At 36.7% G+C, this 21,485-nt stretch overlaps 1 protein-coding gene across 2 annotated transcripts in view; it reads right to left on the reverse strand.

The window, feature by feature from the left end:
* Positions 1–21,485, reverse strand: part of RPS6KA5 (ribosomal protein S6 kinase A5) — an 83,847-nt gene that overhangs the window by 53,823 nt on the left and 8,539 nt on the right. For both annotated transcript variants that reach the window (XM_064460566.1, XM_064460565.1), the window contains 3 exons: positions 17,867–17,938; positions 4,680–4,898; positions 562–677 (listed from right to left, as the gene is read on the reverse strand). In XM_064460566.1, coding sequence (XP_064316636.1) covers positions 562–677; positions 4,680–4,898; positions 17,867–17,938 — 407 coding nt within the window. The remainder of the gene's footprint in view (positions 1–561; positions 678–4,679; positions 4,899–17,866; positions 17,939–21,485) is intronic.

Below are 21,485 nucleotides of genomic sequence, written 5' to 3' on the forward strand. Positions count from 1 at the left end.
CTTTGAACCCAAAATTGACTGAATACTTGCTGTTGAGTGCAAAAGTCAGTTCGGCTTTCATTAAGAACGAAAATGCATCCTTCTATAATATGTTTTAGACCATACATGCATGCTTTGTAATAGCCTACAAATCTACTTACTACCTCTGAAAACTATAACATTTTTCATGTCTATAGTAGTGCCAAAATTTCACAACTCTGTTTAGTTGTATCAAAACAAGGACAACTGAAGAACAGTGCAACCCAAACACTGTTCATGTTACTACAAATTAGTTTTACTGACATATACCATTTCATAAGGACTACTAAAAATTAACAATCATTTGTCAATAACAAAACTCTACATGCTGCAGACAAAAACTTGTAGCCTTAATCTGGTGCACCTGAATAGATACTTCATTGGGAATTATTTCTAACCATACAAATAATGTCCCATTGCTAGATAAAGTCACTTTGAATTTAAAACTATCTAAAAAAATAGTTCTCCTTACTAACTTTATATTATGTGAAAAGAATACACTTGTAATTCCACAAAATCAGCACTAGGATAAAATCACTTTACCTTGTGGAGATGTTCAAGTGCCAAAACGATTTCCCCAATGTAAATTTGCACCTCATTTTCTGAGAATCTCTCTCTGTGTGAAAGGTGAGTAAACAATTCTCCTCCATTTATATAGTCTAAAAAGTAGAATAAAGAACCTTGTAATTTCACTTTCTGACAACTTAATTTTCTTATAGGTACTCTAAGTTATTAAATAAGAAGTTCTGGGGTGAGGTGCTTTTACTTTATTGAAATTCAGTAATATTTCATCATGTTGTATAATACTCAATTTCCTTCTTAGAGAACTAACAGAACACAACCAACTTTTAAATAAGCTGCAAAACCATAAAATAAACCTCAAATATCCGTAAATCATGAAGATTAATATTTCTTCCAAAATCAGTCTTTTAGTTAGTTAGGAATATGAGAAAAAAGGAGTACAAATGATGTCTAGAAACAGAATACTTGTACACTCTCATGAAATACTTCAGAGCAACAAGACAGACTGACATAAAAAAGGCAATTCAGAAAACAGTTATTTGGTGAAACAATCAACTGTGGGCAATTACAAGTTCTACCCTTCACAAGGGGAACTTTGATGGCAAAACATACTGGAGATTATTTCCATATACATTCCCTCATGGAAACCACACTTTCATTCTTTGCAGGCTATGACACAAGGGTTTTCCCACAGTTGGGGCGGGGGGGGAAACATAATTATTGCAACAGACCTCCACTGCAACACAAACATTTTAGAGGTAGAGCTGTTATGCTAGCAGTGTACCTTAAAGCCACTAAATTGCAACCGCAGAGCCCCCATATTGTATCTGAGATCCACATACACAGAGGAGGGGACATGCCCCACAACATCCTATTCAAGATTTTCTTGAATAAGGTTTCCATAGGTTCATTGACGTAATGCATAAATCCATGAAAAAGGTTCAATCCTATTACGTGTTCATACTTTGAAGGAGAAGGCATATATACAATTTATAGACATTCTGATCTCTCCCCTCTTTATAGTTCCCCAGTTCTCTGTTTGGGAAGGAATGTTAGTGGAATCAAACAATGTGAGGAAGATTATTTATCTAGATCAGTACACATATGAAAGAAATATTAAAAATCTTTATATATATATAATATAATATATATAATATAAATAATCCAGATTTTTATAATTGCTTTCTTCTTCCAAAAAAACTTCAGTATTCTAATCATGGAGAAAACAAAGATAACAAACAATTTTTTAAACATTTCTAATCAGAACTGCCAACTTAGACCAAGGTAAGAACTGAATTCCCCGGCTCTGTTCTGAGGACTGTGACAGATACAAACCGAAGCTGCCATGGGAGTGGTAGAATAAGCCTAATTCTATTCAGGTTATAACACTAACTACAGCCCAATGAAACAACCAGCCTTCAAATTCTTGGTGCTAGATCAAATGCACCACTGACACAATGGGGGGAAAAAATATAAATTACTTCAGTATAAACTCCATCTGACAGTTCACTTTTTTTTTTTTTTTTTGGTTAAAGTATTAGTAGGTTAATATCCAAGCTTTGCGTGGAAATGGTATACACATGGATACAGTATTTTTCTGCTTTCAATCACAGCTTAAAGTCAACCTAAAACTGGAATCAACTCAAAACTCTGTATTCTGGAAATTTGTCAGAAATGCAGCTGCAGGTCTGCACTTGATCCAGGCTAAATTCATACGGCTATGTAATCTGACAGCACAAAGAATCGTATTAAGTATTGCACTGAGGCTCCAATTCTAAAACCTCTTGAAATTGAAATGACATGTTGGTCATACACCAAGTTCAGCTAGGTACAAAAAAAAAAAAAAAATAAAAAGGCAGAGACTAGTTTTCCCCAAAATTCAGAAGCCTCTGAAACACCTAAAATCCAAAACTTAATCGAAGAAGTGATTTACAAAGGTTTACATATGAGACATATAAAACTTGCAACACACAGTTGGGGTATTTTTTCTCAGGAGGGTGAGAAGTCCAGTAGAATTACAAAGTAGCTTTAGGCCATGTTAGGTAGAAGATATTTCCACTGTTAAAAAAAGTGGTTAAGAGAGATTTTTAAACCCCCTCTAATTATTCCTGTTTTCTGCTAAGAAGGAAGGAAAAAAGGACCTTTTTGGCCCCAGCTGATATTCTGAGCATGGATTCATATAGACTTTGTGGGAAAGGAAGGAAAAAAAAAACAACACACCACCAACACACCCAACCAAACCAAAAAGCCTTTAATTATACATTAGCTTTGAATTTCTCGCTTTGAATATCACCTTAACATTGTGTTAAGGTGGGCACGTGCCCAGTCTGCACTATCTGCTCTGTAATGTTCTTCAGAACTACTGGGCTCCCTCCTTTTTGACTCTTATGAGAATATAATGTCAAACTTTTAATTTTCCCTTCATATAAGAGGTTTTTCTGGCCTTCTAATTATCCTTGTCAGTTAAATTTCTTCATTATTATGTATTTATTTTTAGGTAACTACATCCATCTCAGGTGTGAGGTTTTCTTTGGTTTGGTTTGCTGGAGCTTTTAAAATATTTCTAGCGGGATCTACACTGCATTCTAGCCAAAAATACCTGGATTTAAAGAATGGTACTATAATATTTATAATACATATTCATGTTTTGTGAATACTCAGAGATCAAATGGTTTCATAACAAAAAGCTTTGGCAGTAAATGCTTCCTGAAGCTGTAAGGTTTAGAGTTGATTTTAGTAGTCTCTTCCAGCTCCTGAAGTAAATGGTCCTTGTTATCAGGAAAAATCCTTCACCTTCCTAGGAAAGACAGGACTCTTCAAAGGCAATGAAACTGGGGAATAAAGCAAAAGGAATATAACTCCTTAATTTCTGCGTTTTCCCCAAAAATATTACTGTCCTGAAAAAGGACAGCGGTAGGGAATAGAGAGACATGCAGATACAGTTTTATCTGAGTTGAAAACTCTAAAAAAGTTGCTGATCGGTCCTCTGCCAACCGTGCAAATGCTACAGAAACAGATGTGGTTCTTCACATCAAAATTAAAAGCAAAGTGGCTCTGATAGAAGTACAATGAAGAATGTTCTAATAAGGTTTGCTATACAATAGTTCATTATCAAACATCTTTCACAAATGGGGATTTACAGAAGTTACTGGTAGAACTTACCAAAGTAAGTATCACAATGCATAAGCCAAGAAACTGATCCACAATACAAGTATTTTCACCAGCATTTTACAGGAGGAAACCATACCAACAACTTGTAGGTTTCAGTGTTGTAAGGAAATTGACAAGAAATAAATTAAAAGACAATTGCCTTTAACAGGCATCACCCACATTATGAGCACATTTGTTCAGAAAAAAAAGACCTGCCTGATACGATCTTTCGGTTTGCAGCACTTCAGTACTAAAACAGCATACTAACTAGTTAGCATACTGACAGGTAGCCCTGTCCTCTCAGACAGATGACACTTCAAAAGCACTGATCACGCTGAGGACAATACACAACATGTTCTTAGAGTGAAATGTAAAGTATGTTTGAACTAGAAAGCTTTCTGCTGCTGAAATATTTCCTTACTTTTTTCTTTTTTCCTACCAACTATTTTTCCTATGAACAATTCCAGTAACAAAGTCATGTTTGGTCATCCCACTTTACAATAATCTCTGTGCCACATACACAAAGGCAGCATGCAGAGAAAATAAACTGAATCCTTTACTGCCCACATTCATATAGATTAAGAACTTTTACATTCACAGTAGCAGTTTGTCTGAAAATCTGTAAAAACTAATGCAGTATATGATAATGGTTAAGAAGCACAAATCAAAATTTCATCTTCTAGGTACATACACAAAAATACTTCTCTGATTTAGGTACTTATATACATTTTTTGCTGCATCTAAGTCACTGATAGTACTTCCCCCCCAAGTCAGAGTAGCACACTGAAGTTCAAACAGGAAAACCACAGAGACACTGTTGAAGATGAACAGTATTTTACTTCCTATGGTCTCTCGTGCAATCTTAAGACCACATGAAAAAAACCTACAAAACATTATGGAGATAAAAGGGCAAGTTGTTTGTTTTTGGTTTTTTGGTTTGGGGTTTCTTTTTTCATTAACATAAAACTTGAATCCTGAAAACTACTCACCTAAAATGAGATGAAGCTTTGTTTCTGTCTGGAAGGCATAATGTAACGTGACCAAAAATGGTGATTGCCTAATGTGCTCCAACACTTGTCGTTCTGTCCTTGTGTGCTCCGTTGTTTTGGCTTTTTGAACTATTGTTGCTTTCTTCAGTACTTTCATGGCATACAGCTTTCCAGCATCATGGCCGCTTACTTTCCTTACTAGGAACACTTTTCCATAGGCTTAAAAACATAAAAGTGGGGAGAAAAAAAAAACAAACAACAGTCACCTACTCATACTACAGGTCCAGTGGATACCATTATTATTTTCAATTACTCATTGTTACAGCAAACAGTAATCATTCAGGCTAATATCTTCCAGAACATTTTTTTTGTTTCGGACTGACCTTTTCTACCAAATGACCTTAGTGACTGAACACAGCAAGAATGGGAAAAACAATCAAACAAGAGTTTCAGTAGTTAAAAACAATTTTAAGAGCTGATGATTTATTTCTTTGTAATAACCCAAAACTCGCACATCTAGGATTTAGCAAGAGTTTGGAGTAAGAGATGCTATTTTTTCATCCTCAAAATAGTCTACCCATATTTGCACAACTTCTAGGCTTTCATTACTGGCTTTATAGCACTGAAGTTCCAGAAACCCACAGAAAAGCTAATGAATTATTCCCATCAGTATTTAGTACATAGGAACTTTGATGCTCCTATGCTGGACTAAAATGAGAATCAGCTAGATGAATTCTCACAAAGAAAGTTCGCTGAACACAAACAGTAAAATTAGTAGTCATCAGAACCAAAACATAGTATTTCCAGAGTTTTAAATTATTTAATCTAGGTGTTCGGTTTATATATTTAGTTAAAAATACGCTTCATACTGGAGTAGTAAGTGGCAAACATGGACTTTTATTTATTTATTTAAATAAAAATGGCTCCTGGGAACTGTACACAAGTAGATTTTATATTCTACTAAGCAAACCTGTAGAAGGAGTAAAAGTTAGAATTAGCAGATTCACAAGCAGGATACTACGTGAAAGAATGAGTGTCACTTTTGTAGGTGATAATAACTATTTCTATTAATAATCACTCAAAGGAATCAGGAGGAAGGAACAGTAATATGGTTACTTATTTATATTACCAAGGTACTTAACAAGTTCCCTTACAAAAGGATCTTAAAAACATTAAACAATCAAGGGTGCAAAGAAGGGGGTCCTCTTACGAATGGAGAGCTGTATTAGCAGACAAAAATCCAAAAGGTTAAAAACAAATCTTCAGCTTTTTCAACAAAAGGAGGTCACCACAACAATTAATCCTGCCTGATTCAGTCATACGTGAACAGTGAGTGAGGATGCTGATTTTCTTAGTTTAGTGAATTATCCACTGCAACAGAAATTGAAGCTGACTGCTGATAACTGTACCAGAGTATCGAAGTATTAAGTAGTTGAAAAATAAAATGGTAGATAAAATTCCAAATATGTAAATGAGTAATCCATGCGAAGTGCGATAATAATTGTTACAACTAAGGCGGGGGGGGGGGGAACCCAAACCTGGAGTTACGATAGACAACCCATGAGAAAACACCAGCCATAATCCAAAAAGCAAACAGAATGTTAGAACTTCAAGGAAAGTATTGAAGATGAAAAATGACACAGATGTACCATCCCCCAAACCTTCAATACAAAACCAGAAATTCCTTATGCTGTGGTACAAAATCTTTGTGTGCTCCTATCTTGAGCAATGCACACTATCTCAGTATCTCATCTCTTCTGTCCCCAGCTCCCCTCCCATCACCAGAAGTATAGGAGAACATTAAAAAAAAAAACAACACAGAGAAGGATAAAATAATTCTTCTAATTATGAAGCAAACTAAACACACTTAGACTTTTTATTTAGCATGAAAAACTAGAGTACTTAAGAAGACGCTAGACAGTTAAATATTGTATGAAAGTAAATAAAGAATAGCTTTTCATCATTTCTAGAAGTAAAATAACTTAAGGTAACAAATGAAATCATTAGGTATCAAGATTAAGAACTGTCCAAAACACACAAACAAATACGCAGTTAAGCTGTGGAACTACTGTTACATTATGCTGCAGATCTCAAAAATGTAGATGGACTTCAAAAAGACTATATAAATCCTTGAGGGAGAGGAACTATACCAAGTGCTGCTAAACACAGAAGACAATCTCTGGCTCAGGCAGACCCCAAACTGCAGGCTGCTACAAATTCACTAAGAGAACCATCAACGTATGCCTCTCCATGTTTTTGTAGGACCTCCTTAAACCATCATGAGAAACAGAAAACTGAACAAGCTGGGTGTTTTGCCCAACTCCTAAATTACTTTCACATTACTTCAGCATTCTCTTTGAGAAAGTATCTCAAAACTGTAAATACACTAGACAGGGTATACGCTCCTGATGTGAAACACTCAAATTTAATTGGTCTTTAAAAATGCTACGGCTTACATGCTTAACTCCAGATTTTTCCTGTTTTTTTCCAGACAGGTAATAGAGAGTTTTAAATTATCAAATGCCACATGGGTTTTTTCCTACAATCGAGATCTGCTTCATTCAGTGTACTAAAGCGATATTGCTCCTATAATGAACAATTCTGAAGAAGTTCTTTACCTGACTCATCACACCCTAAGGAACTCATTACTCTCAGTAAGAAAGTAAAATAAGTTTTCACAACATATCTGTCTTGAATAGCAAAGAGAACGGCAATATCTTTGTGTTTGGGGAGACAAATGTGAGATACCTAGGAAAATCTTTTTCAAGATGGTTCAGTACTACGTCGCATTCTCCAACTTCAACTATATTTATTAGATCTCAACTATACCTAAGTTGGATTCAATAGTCACCAGCTGGTCACCAAGAAATGGAAAACATAGATCTAAAAAGATTACTTTACTGAAATAGGCATGGGCCAAAATCCTGTCATGATATACAGACAAAAGTGATCTGAATCAAGGTTGTACAGACCATAATATTATGACCAGTAATACTGTTATGCATATGCACAATTTTAATGCTATTCACCTATTTTTCCAGTACTGGATGTTAAATTATTTTTAGCATCTGAAAAAGACTCCTACTACTGAGAGCATTGGATTAAAAAAACTGCTTCCAAAAAGCAGTATTTACATCTTTTTAAGGAGATACTTCTCAAAAAATGTAGATAATACTTCTGCATTCTACTAACACGCAACTTAAAAAGTGCAGAGAATGGCCTTAGCTTGCATTTCTCAACTGTTTAAGGGAGCAGCCCTAGTTTTCATCGATTTTCCGCTGGAGCTTGACATTGAACTTCCTCATGCGTCTCTAAAAAGCACAGTCTAGAGCATTAAACGCAAGTTTCTTTAGGTTCCCAGGAAACAGTAGTATTATCAGAAACACTAGAGGACATCAAGTTAAGCTAAATTAAAATTTTAAAAAGCCCACAGGTTTTAACACTTGGCTACCTATATCTTTAATCGCACTTTATAAAAACATACAATAATGCATCTTAAGTGGCAGAAAGCTAGCAGTACATTAACAGCACCTACTACAACTGTACATACAGCATATAAGAAAATTATCCGGTAAATGTAATAGCTGTAAGGAAATCTCTAGAAACTATATTAGTGTTATAAAAGACTTTCCAACACAGAGTTTTACCATGGTACAAATTGTCTCTTCAGAAATCTGAAAAGGACTGACAGAATGATGAGGATTCTCAGCAGTTTTGATGAGAATAAATCTTAAGTAGCACTATTTTAATCAAATGACTCATGATACATTCAACACTAGAATCTCTGATATCACCACAAGAAATTTACTTGAAGGACAACACTGCAAGAGCAATTCGAGTAGCAGCAAGAAGGCAGCACATAAATTAATTGCAAGAATACCCTTACCTGATAATCTCATTTCAGAAAAGCTTTTTTCATTTCTCAGAGAGCCACATTTTAATATTCATTCTTATAAAATCCGATGCACATCTCAACTATTTCCAAGGCAGAAGTATTTAGTCAACAGTCATAGAATCATTAAGACTGGAAAAGACCTCTAGGATTATCAAGTCCAACCATCAACCCAACACCACAATGTCTCCTAAATCATGCCCCGAAGTACCACGTCTACAAGTTTTTTTTAACACCTCTGGGGATGGTGACTCCACCACCTCTCTGGGCAGCCTGTTCCAACACCTGACCAATCTTCAGTAAAGAAATTTTTCCTAATATCCAATCTAAACCTCCCCTGATGCAGCTTGAGGCCATTATACCAACAATATATCTCCCATGAAGAAGCAAATTTACAGAGTCACCAAATATTCACACCCAATATTCATTAAAAATACTTTAAATGATGGAAAAACTAAAAAACTATATAATACATAATATATATATACACACACAAACTAACTATGTGGAACTGACCTTAAAGTTTATTGAAAGCAATAAAAATTTAAAGAAAAAAGCAGTTATTAGCTGCAGATTGACATGGATATCAGGCCAGTAAGATGAATAAGAGATTTCATACCAGCAAATTATACCAAATTTCCACTTAATTTGGAGGCAGAAAAATATAATTGGGGATTAAAACTTTCCTTTCACTACTGCCTTTTTCGTGAATACACATTCATAGTAATACACATCATTGTAACAGTTCAGCAAGTCATTACAATATTCTAAAGTACATGCTTGCTCAAAGACAATGAATTAAAAATATAAAGTATTCTTTGCTTCTTTATTTTTTCTGTATAAATGCAAGCACAATTAAGCCATTGCATGATGCCAGTAATTCTTACAGAGAAAAAGGCAAGCAATTTTTCTTGTTTATAGCACACAGGATAGCTTATGCGACTTCTAAATCCATCAAACCTTGACATTTTCATACACAGTTTTGAAGCAATGTTTTCAAGTGTTAACATAAGTTACACATCCTTCTTAAATTACCTTTCTACTATCAGTGTAAGAATAATCATGAAAGAACAATAGGAAAACACTCAGAGGCACAAAATATTTAATGATCTGAATAAATTTCACTGTATTCTTGCATGACATATGCCTACTTACCTCTTGACTCTGCGCTTTTTATTGTTAAAATAGTCTTTAGATTTAACCTTCCTGAAGAATTTGGAGGCACAACCCTCACTGTGCAGGTATCTGTCTACACAAATTAAAACTTGGGATGTGGTAAAGTCAGAAATACACATAGCTCTAGCAGCTAAAATCAGAAGAAACAGCCAAAGAAAAACCTTAACAAAGATCATATAATATCATTCTGAACAAGCATTTATAATTTTTACTGTCCAACACTACAATGTCAAAAATGAGGCCTTCTCTGTCATCTTTCCTTAAATACCTGATAATCCATTAAAGATTTCTGCCTTTTGTTTTCCAACATTATTATCTCCCCAAGAACAAGTTCCCAGGCTCTTTAAACAAGTAAATCAGAGATGATGAATAAGAAAGGTAGAAAGTGACAGGGATGGATAAGTTGCATCCTAAAATGTACTTTCTATCAGTGTTTTGCTTTTGATGCTTTCTTACACAATCACAGAATGGTAGGGGTTGGAAAGGTACCTCTGGACATCATCTTGTCCAACCCCCCTGCTTGAGCAGGCACACCTAGAGCAGGGGGCACAGGACCACATCCAGGTGGGTTTTGAATATTGCCAGAGAAGGCACAGAGACTCCACAACCTCCCTGGGCAGCCTGTTCCACTGCTCTGGCACCTGCAAAGTAAAGAAGCTTTTCCTTATATTCAGGTGGAACTTCCTGTGCTCCAGTTTGTGCCCACTGCCCCTTGTCCTGTCGTTGGCCACAACTGAAGTGAGTCTGGCCCCATCCTCTTGACACTCATTCAACCTTTAGATATTTATAACCGCTGATAAGAGCCCCTCTCAGTCTTCTCCAGGCTGAACAAACCCAGGTCTCTCAGCCTTTCCTCATAAGAGAGATGCTCCGGTCCCCTGATCATCCTCATAGCTCTCTGCTGGACTCTCTCCAGTAGTTTCCTGTCCTTCTTGAACTGGGAAGCCCACTACTGGACACACTACTCCAGATGTGGCCTCACTAGGGCAGAGTAGAGGGGGACAATAACCCCCCTCGACCTGCTGGCCACACTCCTTTTAATGCACTCCAGGATACCGTTGGCCTTCTTGGCCACAAGGGCACAGTGGCTGGCTCAGGGTCAGCTTGCTGTCCACCAGCACTCCCAGGTCCTTCTCAGCAGAGCCGCTTTCCACCAGGTCAACCTCCAACCTGTACCAGTGCATGGGGTTGTTCCTCCCCAGGGGCAGGACCTTGCTCTTGCTTTTGTTGAATTGCATCAGGCTCCCCTTGGCCCAGCAGCTCTCCAGGTCTCGCTGAATGGCAGCCCAACCTTCTGGTGTATCAGCCACTCCTCCCAGCTTGGCATCGTCAGTGAACTTGCTGAGGGTACACTCTGTCCCTTCGTCCAGGTCACTGATGAACATGTTGAATGGGACTGGACCCAGCACAGACCCCTGCAGAACACCGCTAGTTACAGGCCTCCAACCACACTCTGCACTGTTGGATCACGACCCTCTGAGCTCTGCTGTTCAGCCAGTTCTCTATCCACCTCACTGCCCTCTCATCCAACCCACGCTTCCTAAGCTTACCTATGAGGATGTTATGGGAGACAGTGTCAAAAGCCTTGCTGAAGTCGAGACAAACAACATCCACCGCTCTCCCTTCATCGACCCAGCCAGTCATGCCTTCATAGATGGCTATCAGGTTGGTCAAACATGACCTCCCCTACCTTTAGCTTTTTTTTTTTTTGGGTGGGGGCGGGAAGTGCTATAACAGCAATACATGGCTAATTTTTATTTTTTTTTTCCAAGAAAGTAAGTTTTTGGAAGAAGGCTGTCATATTTAAAAGACATTATACCACTGGACAAGCATGTCATACATTTTTAAGTATTTCAAGAATTAAGGTAAATTATCTTCTTCAAAATTTCTTTGAAGGCATTGCATACTGCTGAATTCAGATGAAGTCAGAAAAATTAACCAATCGCTGACTGCATCATTTTACTTCCTTCTTAAGTGTATGATTGTATTTTCTATTATCTCCAGTTATACTGAACCACCTCTGACACTAGTTTCAGTACAATTCTTTGCTACTGATCTCCAATTTAATGTCGAGATTGTTCTGATGAGAACAGAATTCAAGAATTCTCCAATGGGTCAATGGGATGAATTTGCCCAGGTTCCATGTTCTTAAAGTGAGTACAGTTCCCTCTTCTCAGTCTGCTCTTTGACCAGAAAAAATAACTTCCTATTTCTAAACTTGCCTCTGATAAGGTGTCCCTCCTTCTATTCAGTATTCATCATAGATGTCCTCAGCAGAAATTGAAGTAAAATATTAACTCGAGTTTGCAATTGTTTTTAGACACTCCTTAATTTTGGCCGTCTCTCCTGAGCACAGTAACTGCACTTCTTTCTTTCTCCTCCTCTTATGGAAGAATGATATTTTATACTTCCTTCAATATTCTTTAAATTTCAGTCTTAACTTTATCAGAATACTTTCTGACTTCTTAGATGGAACTTCATTATATCTTCTTGTATAACAAGATTTTTGAGCTGATTATTTATATCTGACCTTCATCCTACCAATTTTCTTCCCTTCATATGAGTATATCCTTCAGATTCTAAGTATCTTCCACATAAGGAGAATATCCTTCCCATATAAGCACTTAATTCCAAAGACCATGTATAAAAGATTGCCATATATGAAGGAGAGTTACATTCTTGTTCCAAATTATTTTTTTTCTTCATTGGTGAACTATAGTTCAAGCAGCAGACTGGATTATTAGGACACATGATCAGGAACCACTTGTATTGTCTCTTCTTAAGCACAGTTGAAAGACTGAACAGAAGTGGCATTTATTAAAATCAGAAGAAGCAACAGCTAAGGAAACAGAAAAGAATAATCTATGTGTAGAAAAATGTATGACCCAGAATGCGCTCTATATTAACAATTTTTTATTTTAAAAACACATTTACAAAGAATGAAGCACACAAGCAAAGCAGGCACGCATAACTCAACACAGTCACCTCTTGTTCCCTTCATGGCTTTGGGAAGCAATTAAGATTACTTTGCTGTAAAGCACCCTTGTTCTATAGAACAGACTAGTTTTCTATGTCGCAGGCAAAAAAGGTTTAACTGGACAGGAGGAACAGCTGGAAACATGAATTCCGTGGACAAGAAATCTGAATATTCCAAATTAGCAAGGCTATACAGTAACAGCAGGAGAAAAGGACTTAAACTAAAACAAAGAGACTGGAATTTCAGAAAGTATATACTGTGTAGAACACGGACAAGTTGGAGAAGTCCAGTAAGCAACAATTTTCTCCCAGAGCAAAAAGTACTTTGTTAATAGCTTTATTAACAGTGGCATACTGTCATGTATTTTGTTTTACTAATGTAAAGTGGTACTGATTTCTTCAGTGGGGAAGTTTATTCCATTCATAGCTCCTCAATGCAACTTAAAAGGATCCAACTCAGATTTTTGCTTCTTTGTCTTTTCTTGTGAGACTTTGGTCAAAAGAGAAACCTGTGTACTGATATTCTCTTAACACTGAAAAGCAAAATATAAACAAACATCCTTCCAATTGAGAGGGTGTGTACAAGGACAAACCAGAAAAAGGAATGCAAGAAAAAGAAATACAAATTAGAGAAAAAAAGTATGAAATTATGCTAAGCCATAGCATGAAGAAAGTGTTATCACAAAAAAAATAATTTACTTCCACAGGAGAAACGTCAGTACACAAGGATACTATTTCTAATAATCTTAACTTTTTTTAAGCCTTTTTAAAAAAATAAAGCTTAAAAATGAAGATTTAAATGAACCTTCACTGCTGTTACCTGAAAAAAACCCACCATCCAGTCCATACAAAAACTACCACAATTACATATGCTTCAGCAAGGCATCATTTAACATATTTTGAGTATCTTTAGTTATTCCAGTTGCTTCATAGCAGACTATATTTAAAATATTGTAATTAGTTAATATAGCATCTACAGTCATCACTTAATGACTGTGAGGTTTCAAGGTATTTTGCCTTGCATTACTGTAGATCATTTAATTATCAGATAGTTTGAAAACTCTTTGCATGCTGGATAACTCCACAGTGAAGAATTTTAAAACAGCATCACAGCTTTTATTTAGCATTAGCTATATTACAGTAATATCAGTAATACCTAAAAGCTCACACCAGGATAAGGTTTTGAATGCCGGCGTAAAGATAGCTCTTGCCTAAAAATACACAGCAACATGTAAACAGAATGCCCTCTTCCTAATTTTTCATTAAATTGCTCCCAAAGAACCAGTAGTATCCCTTTTGTCTCTGAATCAATGTCTAAGATGACCTCAGTCCCCAGCCCCATCTTCACCTTCATAGAATTCACTAGTGTAATAGAACAGAAAAGTAATCAGAATTGTCAAAAAATCCAAGACACACAGACCCACCCCACCAAACCCAACAAAAAACACACTACGGTATCTCTTATCATCATGCCCATAATCTGGGGGAAGGTCACTAATGTGGACAGAGCAGCTGTCTGGAGAAGCCTCTAGGTTCCAGAAGTCACCCTGCCTTCCCCATAAGACCCTAATTAAAAAAAAAAAGACGAGAAAAAAGAAAAACATGACAACAAAACACCCCACACACACACCCCCTTTAAAATACCTGAAATATTTCAAATTTCTGAAATAATGAAATTATCCTTTTTTCTCCTGTCTGAAAGGTAAAAGGCATCTAACAAGGACCTGCAGCTTGCAACCTAGCCACCAGGTAGTTACTGTTTAGACGGATGGCATTTAGCTTCACTGTAATTAGATTGCTGACTATACATAGATAAAAATTAGATATACATAGAAGAAAATACCTTTCACTACTCTACTAGAATAAAAACTACAGAACAAGATAATTCAGACTCTTACTTATCAGTACAGAAGGCATGCAAGTATCTTCTAAGCTTTTTCCTTATTTTTTGTGAGAGCAAGCCTAAGGATGACAACTGAAATGCAGATGAGTAGTTCTGTAAAAGAAAGTACGTTCTAAATGAGGCCTTACTTTTGTACTGTCTCATTTAACACAAATCTGCAATAAAAGCCTGCTATTCCAAATATTTCTGATTTATCTTATTGTGATTATGGACAGTTTTCTTTATGATGCTTCTCATTCCCCCAAGTGAACATATATTCTGGTACAAAGAACTGAGAAGTCAAGAGTAGTCATACTCACTCGTCCAACCTCAATTCAAGTATGAGAACAAGAAGTTGCAGGCCTGAACACAACCCTACAACTCATGACACAACACACTTAAGATCTTGTAGCAAAGTCTGCATGCAAACAGGTAGAGTCTTAAGATGTTTTTTTGAAAAATAACCTCTCTGCTATGGAAGTTGTGGGGGGAAAAAAACAAGGTACATTGCACAGAAAAAAACACACAGTCAGTAAGATAGCTAAATAACTGAACATATAGCCCTAGACTTTTCACATGCAGCAGATACTGCAAGGTCTACCGCAATTAAGTTGATTTTCCATACTTAAGATGGAGTGTCTGCACAATAATTTTTGTTACTGACAAGGTAGTTCCAGAACTTCCTAAAAACTAAGTTTTTACAAAGGGGTTTGTATGTTATTAACCTAACAGCACCAGAGTCAATTTGTTTAAATTCTCCGTGGTTCTGTAACAGTTGGCCCAATACTTACAAAAAATTGTCTCACAATAGAACATTTCAGGATCACCTTAGCCAAATGGCCAATATCTTGCTTCCGTTTCTGTTCTGCTCTGTCAAGTCAATGAAAAGGACACAGAAACTCTTCTGACCGTAACAGTTAGGAATACACTTAAAGTGAAAACGGTGTTCAGAGCTGCATCAATTTTGTTGGATATTTACAGAAGAAATGCCTTAACACAGGTATTGTGAAATAATGTTGTTTCAGAAACCTCTTGCAAGAATGAGGGGACTTTTGCTTACTGCAATCCCCAGAATGCTTCTCAAGCTAGGAAATAAAACATCCTCAAGCAAGAACATCCAGGAAGGTTGCGGAATCTCTGCTACTGGAGGCTTTTAAGAACAAATCGTTGTCAGGTATAGCTGACTGTGTTGTGGGCCAAGCAATCAGAAGACCTCTTCAAGCCCATTCCAGTCCTGTTTTCAGCAAATAGAACTAGCTCCATTCTGATCAGGTCATTTGCATTTAATGCTGTCCAGTAACTGCCAAGCAACAACCTCTGATAACACCTAGCGCACTAGGTCTGTGATATGCTTGAGACTGAACAAAGCTTCTTGACTGCCCTTACGGTCTAGATTTCTGAAGCAAGAGCCTCAGGCTATGATTGAAATTGCATATTAAAAAAGCAAAACTAGCATTTCCTTGACAAAAAAAAAAAAATACTACTCTTCCTACAAATGCAACTCCAGGATGCAAGGTGTCCTTGGATTCCTAAAGGTTGCAGGAATCTTTTGGTCATTCTTGAAATACGTTGAAGTCTAAGACAGAAGATGTTTCTGGAGCAATGACTACTAGAGCAGGATGAAGACAGACAGGCATGCTTCCTCAGCTTTTTTTTTTTTTTTCCTTTCACATATACACACACTGCCAATCCCATAGAAGTAGCCTCTTCTGAAAGGGGTCACTCATAGAAGTTACTCTGTTAACGTAAGCAAATAAGATAGCTTTGCAACATGAGCCTAAGGACTACATGCTATGATGGAGAGTATCCCAGGCCAAGAGAAATTTGACTAATCTGTTCATGAAGAAGAGACAGCATGGAAGTTAGCAATGAATGACAGACAACAGTTTAACAGCAGCAAAAGGGGTATTTCAGAGGTACTGCCTAAAGACAGTAGGAAGAGGTCAGGCTACTACTAGTCTGAACTTGAAGACTGACACTTAGGAAACCACCAAAGCCTACTGTGTATTCCAGATGCAATAGCTGTAATATTAGGGTGATCTCAGACTACTAGCAGTGGTAAGGAAAAGATTCAGGTATGGGACTGGTTTTCATATATACACACAATTATGCATAATTAAAAATCCAGCTAATGTTTCCATCAGCAGGGGAAACATCCTCACATAAATGCATAATTATAAGTAATTTCATTTTTGTCAACCCCACTCAGACCAATACTGACCACTTTAGAACAGCATAGCCGCTTCTATCTATGAATATGCAACACAGATACATGAACATTAAAGCTTCCTTGCCTGTACTGCTAACTTCTGAAATTTAACAGCAAGGGTTGAATTGTTAAGCCTTTTAAATTTAAATTTTTAAAAAAATTACTTCAGAAACAGAAAAATATACTCTCCAGTGATTTAATGGCTTAATGAATTTATGAAAGAATGCAAAAATCAAGACCCTTTGCTCTTTTCAGTGACGTAGCAGCTTGTGCAATTATAGCCTTGCTGCTAGCCATTGATGGCTGATAACACCCAAAATTTAATATCATAACTTATCACTTCTACAGACCTCATGATAGTCCACCTTCATGATTATCCTAATCTATTCAATACTGCATCTGATGTTAATACAAAAAAATGCTTAAACACACTAAGAAGAATAAAAGCTATTACTTTTGGTCTGTGTAAGGGCCTGTGTAAGGGGAAACAAAGCTTTTTTGTTGGTTACATTCAGCAATCCTACAACAACCTACAGGTCTCCAACTTCGTTCTGAAATCTACAATATAACAGCGACCATTTTCCATTTTAAAAATTACTGGGATTTGAATAGGACAGAAAAGACTAGTAGAGCTAATGCCAGATCTAAAACAGAGTTAAAGAGTGGAGGACCCTATTCAATAATGTACTAATAACATTACTGGTTTTTTTCCAGAAATTCATGAAAACATAGTCTGGAAATTTAATTATCAAGATCATGCCTTAACTCAGATCAGATTTTTCACAAGCTGTATTAATTGTCACAAATCTCAAGCCATTTATTTTCAATTTTTTTAAGAAAGTGCATATTCAAAAGTGTTGTAAGCTAGACCATGTGACCTCCAATTTTGCACAACATTTGTGAGAAAAAAGTGAAGAAAATTATGCTATGCAATACAAAAGTGATACACCTTCCTAAAGAATGTTCTAATTACCAAAACCTCAGCTAGAAAACAAAACTATACTTAAGAGTAATGCTTCCAACATTCAACTTAGAAAAATAGTGCATCTTACCGCCTGTTCCAAGAACTTTCAGGAGTTCAAAGTTTTCAATGCCAACTTTCTCTGCATGGCCTGTCAAATTTGCTGAAGGAAAAAGAAAATTCACATCAGATATGTAGTACACTGAAACATCGTTCTGACACATTACTACAGCTTCAGTAAAAACAAGTTAGCAGATGAATGAAATAAGCAGCATTAAAAGAACATTCTAGTTGCATACTGTATTCTTTTAGTTTGAAAAGCAAGGGAGAGCAATTTTCTTGCTGCCATTGGTGTTCCCGGAGACATAAAATTACAAAATAATAATTGAAGCCCACCTAGCTTGTATACACCATCTTTCATTCTATCACTGGGCACCTTTGGAAAGAGCCTAGTTCTACCTTGTCTGTAATCTCCAATCACATATTTATAGACACCAATCAGGTCATCCCTTAGCCCTAGCACCCTGAATACTCTCATGTTCTTGGATTATATCATGCTTGGGATGACATAAGCAGAGCTCAAATAACTATTCACGCATTCAACATAGGATTACTAGACCAATAAAGGCTCTCTACTACTGTCAAGTAGGAAAGACCTTGAGTCTACATAAGCAACAAGTCTGGAAAAAATCTCAGCTGCTACAAAGTTGTTTCATGTGTTGGGAATTTTGGGAGGAGGAGGTTCTACATTTGTAGAAATCTATACCACTTAGAGCATTTTTTTTTTTGTCTAACAGCAATTTTTCTAAGCAGGGAAGTGAAGAGCCCTATTCAAAAAAGGAATTGTGGTGGGTCGGTTTGTTGTTAGTTTGTTTTTTTTTTTCTTTCATAACCTGCTAAAAGAAAGCCTTAAGTAGTTCCCATTTTTTTCCATCTTTCATTCCTATCATAATATTATTCATCCATTTGCATCAATACAACCACAGGCCATTCAGTAAAGCTGCTCACTGAAATGATCCAGGTTAAAAGCACTAAGGCAAAAAAGTAACTAAGTTTGATTATTCTCAACCAAGTTCAGTTCCCTGATCCACTTTAATAAGCATGTGTAAGCAGTTTAACTAGCGCAGTTAAGGATGCCGCATCAAGCAGCAGAAGCTGCATAAGCTGGCATGGCTGCTAAAAGAATGCCTCTCAAAGAGCAACTTCAAGCCAAACTGTATGTCTAAAGGGTATAGTTAATCTCCATTCACAGAACTGCAGTAACTCAACAACTCAAAACAGAAAACAAAGCTTCACAAAGACACCTCCCTGCAAAGGAAGAACAAGTATAAGAAATCCAAACGCTAAAAAAAAAAAAATGAAAAAGCAAATTCGTAACTTATTCCAACAATCCTAGAATCTGTATACACACACAAAATGGACCTAATTGGGATAGGGTAACATTAGTGCTCTCATTGGAAGGTACTGATGAAATCTCATCTAAAATATTATTTTTAATTCTTACCATTCATCTTAATGAGAGATTAATCAAACTTGGAATAAGTGCAGAGAGACAACTTGGAATTACTGGGAGATGAGTTTTCAGAATTTTTTTCTTTTAGAAACACATGTACACATGACAATGATTTTTGCAAATCTGAGGGAATCTACATGCTTCCCTAACACAATGTGTACAAAAAACAACCCCACACACTGTGAAATTATTATTAGAGAAATATTACTTCTGTGATCAGTTCCATTTTAATAACACGTACTAGTCAAGACAGTACCAGAATCATTAGCAAATCAGTGAGGCAATATGCAACACAAGTTGAACTGAAGCTTGCTGTACTATATTCACTGCAATAGAACAAATACTGTTGCTGGTGCTACATCACAGTCATTGCTGTAGTCAGCAGTAAGGAAGCTGCACTCATGTGCCAAGAAAGGAGTAACAGCAGGTAAGCAAATCTAGACTGAGTTAGTGTCTATTAATTACAGTACATCATGTTACAGTCAGAAAGCAGTCTGTCTTGAAGCAATTTAATATTACATATTATTCTTCTTAACAAGTACTGAGAATGGTACTCAATGTATACAGTTTCAAAACAGTGTCTTTCCTGCCAGGGACAGCAGGAGTGAGGGACTACCCTGAAGAGACCAGGGCTAGAGTGTCCACAGTTTTCATGAAGCAGTGGATATCACTGAAGAGATTCAGGAGACAGAACTTCTCTGGATACTAGCTAAGTAAGTGCTGAACTCAGAGTGGGAAGAAATTTTTCACTGAGAAATCCACTTATTTGGATCTTCCATTACATAGCACTCCAGAGAGGTTTTACCATCTCACACCCTTTAAGAGCTGTCAGCAGAAGGCTTTTCAATTAAACACCCTTCTAGAAAGCAAAACAGTCATTTAATCCTGCCATAATCTTGGAACTGAATAAGACAACCGAGACTGGAACACAGAAACACTGCATCTCCAGTAACATGACGAAGATTTGTAGTGCTGGCTACAGTCCTAAAAAGAGATCAAGTCCTAAATTCAATCCATTAATCTAAACTGTACTGTAAACTCAATTTAACTTGTATTCCACATTCAGTAACATTAGTAAAACCTTTCCCACTTTCATGAGGTTACACAGTAAAAAGCTGAGCAATACCTAGTTTGAATTACTATGTATTTATTTCACTGTGAGCCGTAATTTTTCACTATCCACTTAATCCCATTTTTACTTCCATTTAGGATGTTTAATTGCCTTATCCTAAAAAAAAATTAAATGTCTTGAAGGTGATTGTAATGTTTTCATAATAAACAGGGAAAGCTACATCACAAATAAGCATATATGATCACTATGAAATAAGACCCATATCATTCTTTTGCATTACATCGAGGAAAAGCTGTCCCAAAAGACCACATAGGTAAAAAGTGCTGCATAACACAGAGGTATGATAGGACACTTGAGACATACGAAAACTCTCTCAGAATTACTCCCTATAAAGCAAGAAGTAGAATTATCCTTAATAAAAAAGAAAATTTAAAAAAAACCAAACACCTCAACAAATCTTCAAAGTTGCAAAAAAAGATTAACAATTCCCAGAAATTCTCCTAAGGAGCAAGCTGTTGCCAGCTGTGGCAAACAGTCTCAGTTGCTGCACTCAGTCCACTTCTTCAGTCATACACAGAGAAAAGCAAGCTGAAGAGCTTGTGTCTATGCAACATTCTTTCCAATGATACTGCTAGAGCAGTTCTTTGTCTCCATCTGCTGAAATCGGGTGCAGCACTTGGACATTCTAGCTGAGATGAGTTGCAGTTTCTCCAGAACAGAAGCTGTCATACTGACATTTCCTTCAACTGCTTTCAGGAGCATAAATCCCCAAAGATCAGTTATTCTATTCACCAGTCACTTCCAGGAACCCAAATGACCACTGCTAGAGGACAGTTCACAAAGAATGCCTTCTGCAATTACAAGACAACTGTTCCAAGTCTGAGACTTTAAAGGAATGCAACAAGACCGCCACTACTACTACCACTGACAGAACAGTGAAAGGCTTCTCCCACTTCACAGACACCACCATGCTAGGATTGGTATCAGAACCTGACCCAACAACTGCCTGCGCAACATGCATGAAGACAACGTATCTGTCAAGAGTGCAACAGGATGTACACTAGCATCTAGGTAGCACTATTTCTGGCAAAGAGTACCATAACATTTCAGTGTATGCACAGATGC

Source organism: Phalacrocorax carbo, chromosome 9 (assembly GCF_963921805.1).
Source record: "Phalacrocorax carbo chromosome 9, bPhaCar2.1, whole genome shotgun sequence".
Taxonomy (NCBI): domain Eukaryota; kingdom Metazoa; phylum Chordata; class Aves; order Suliformes; family Phalacrocoracidae; genus Phalacrocorax; species Phalacrocorax carbo.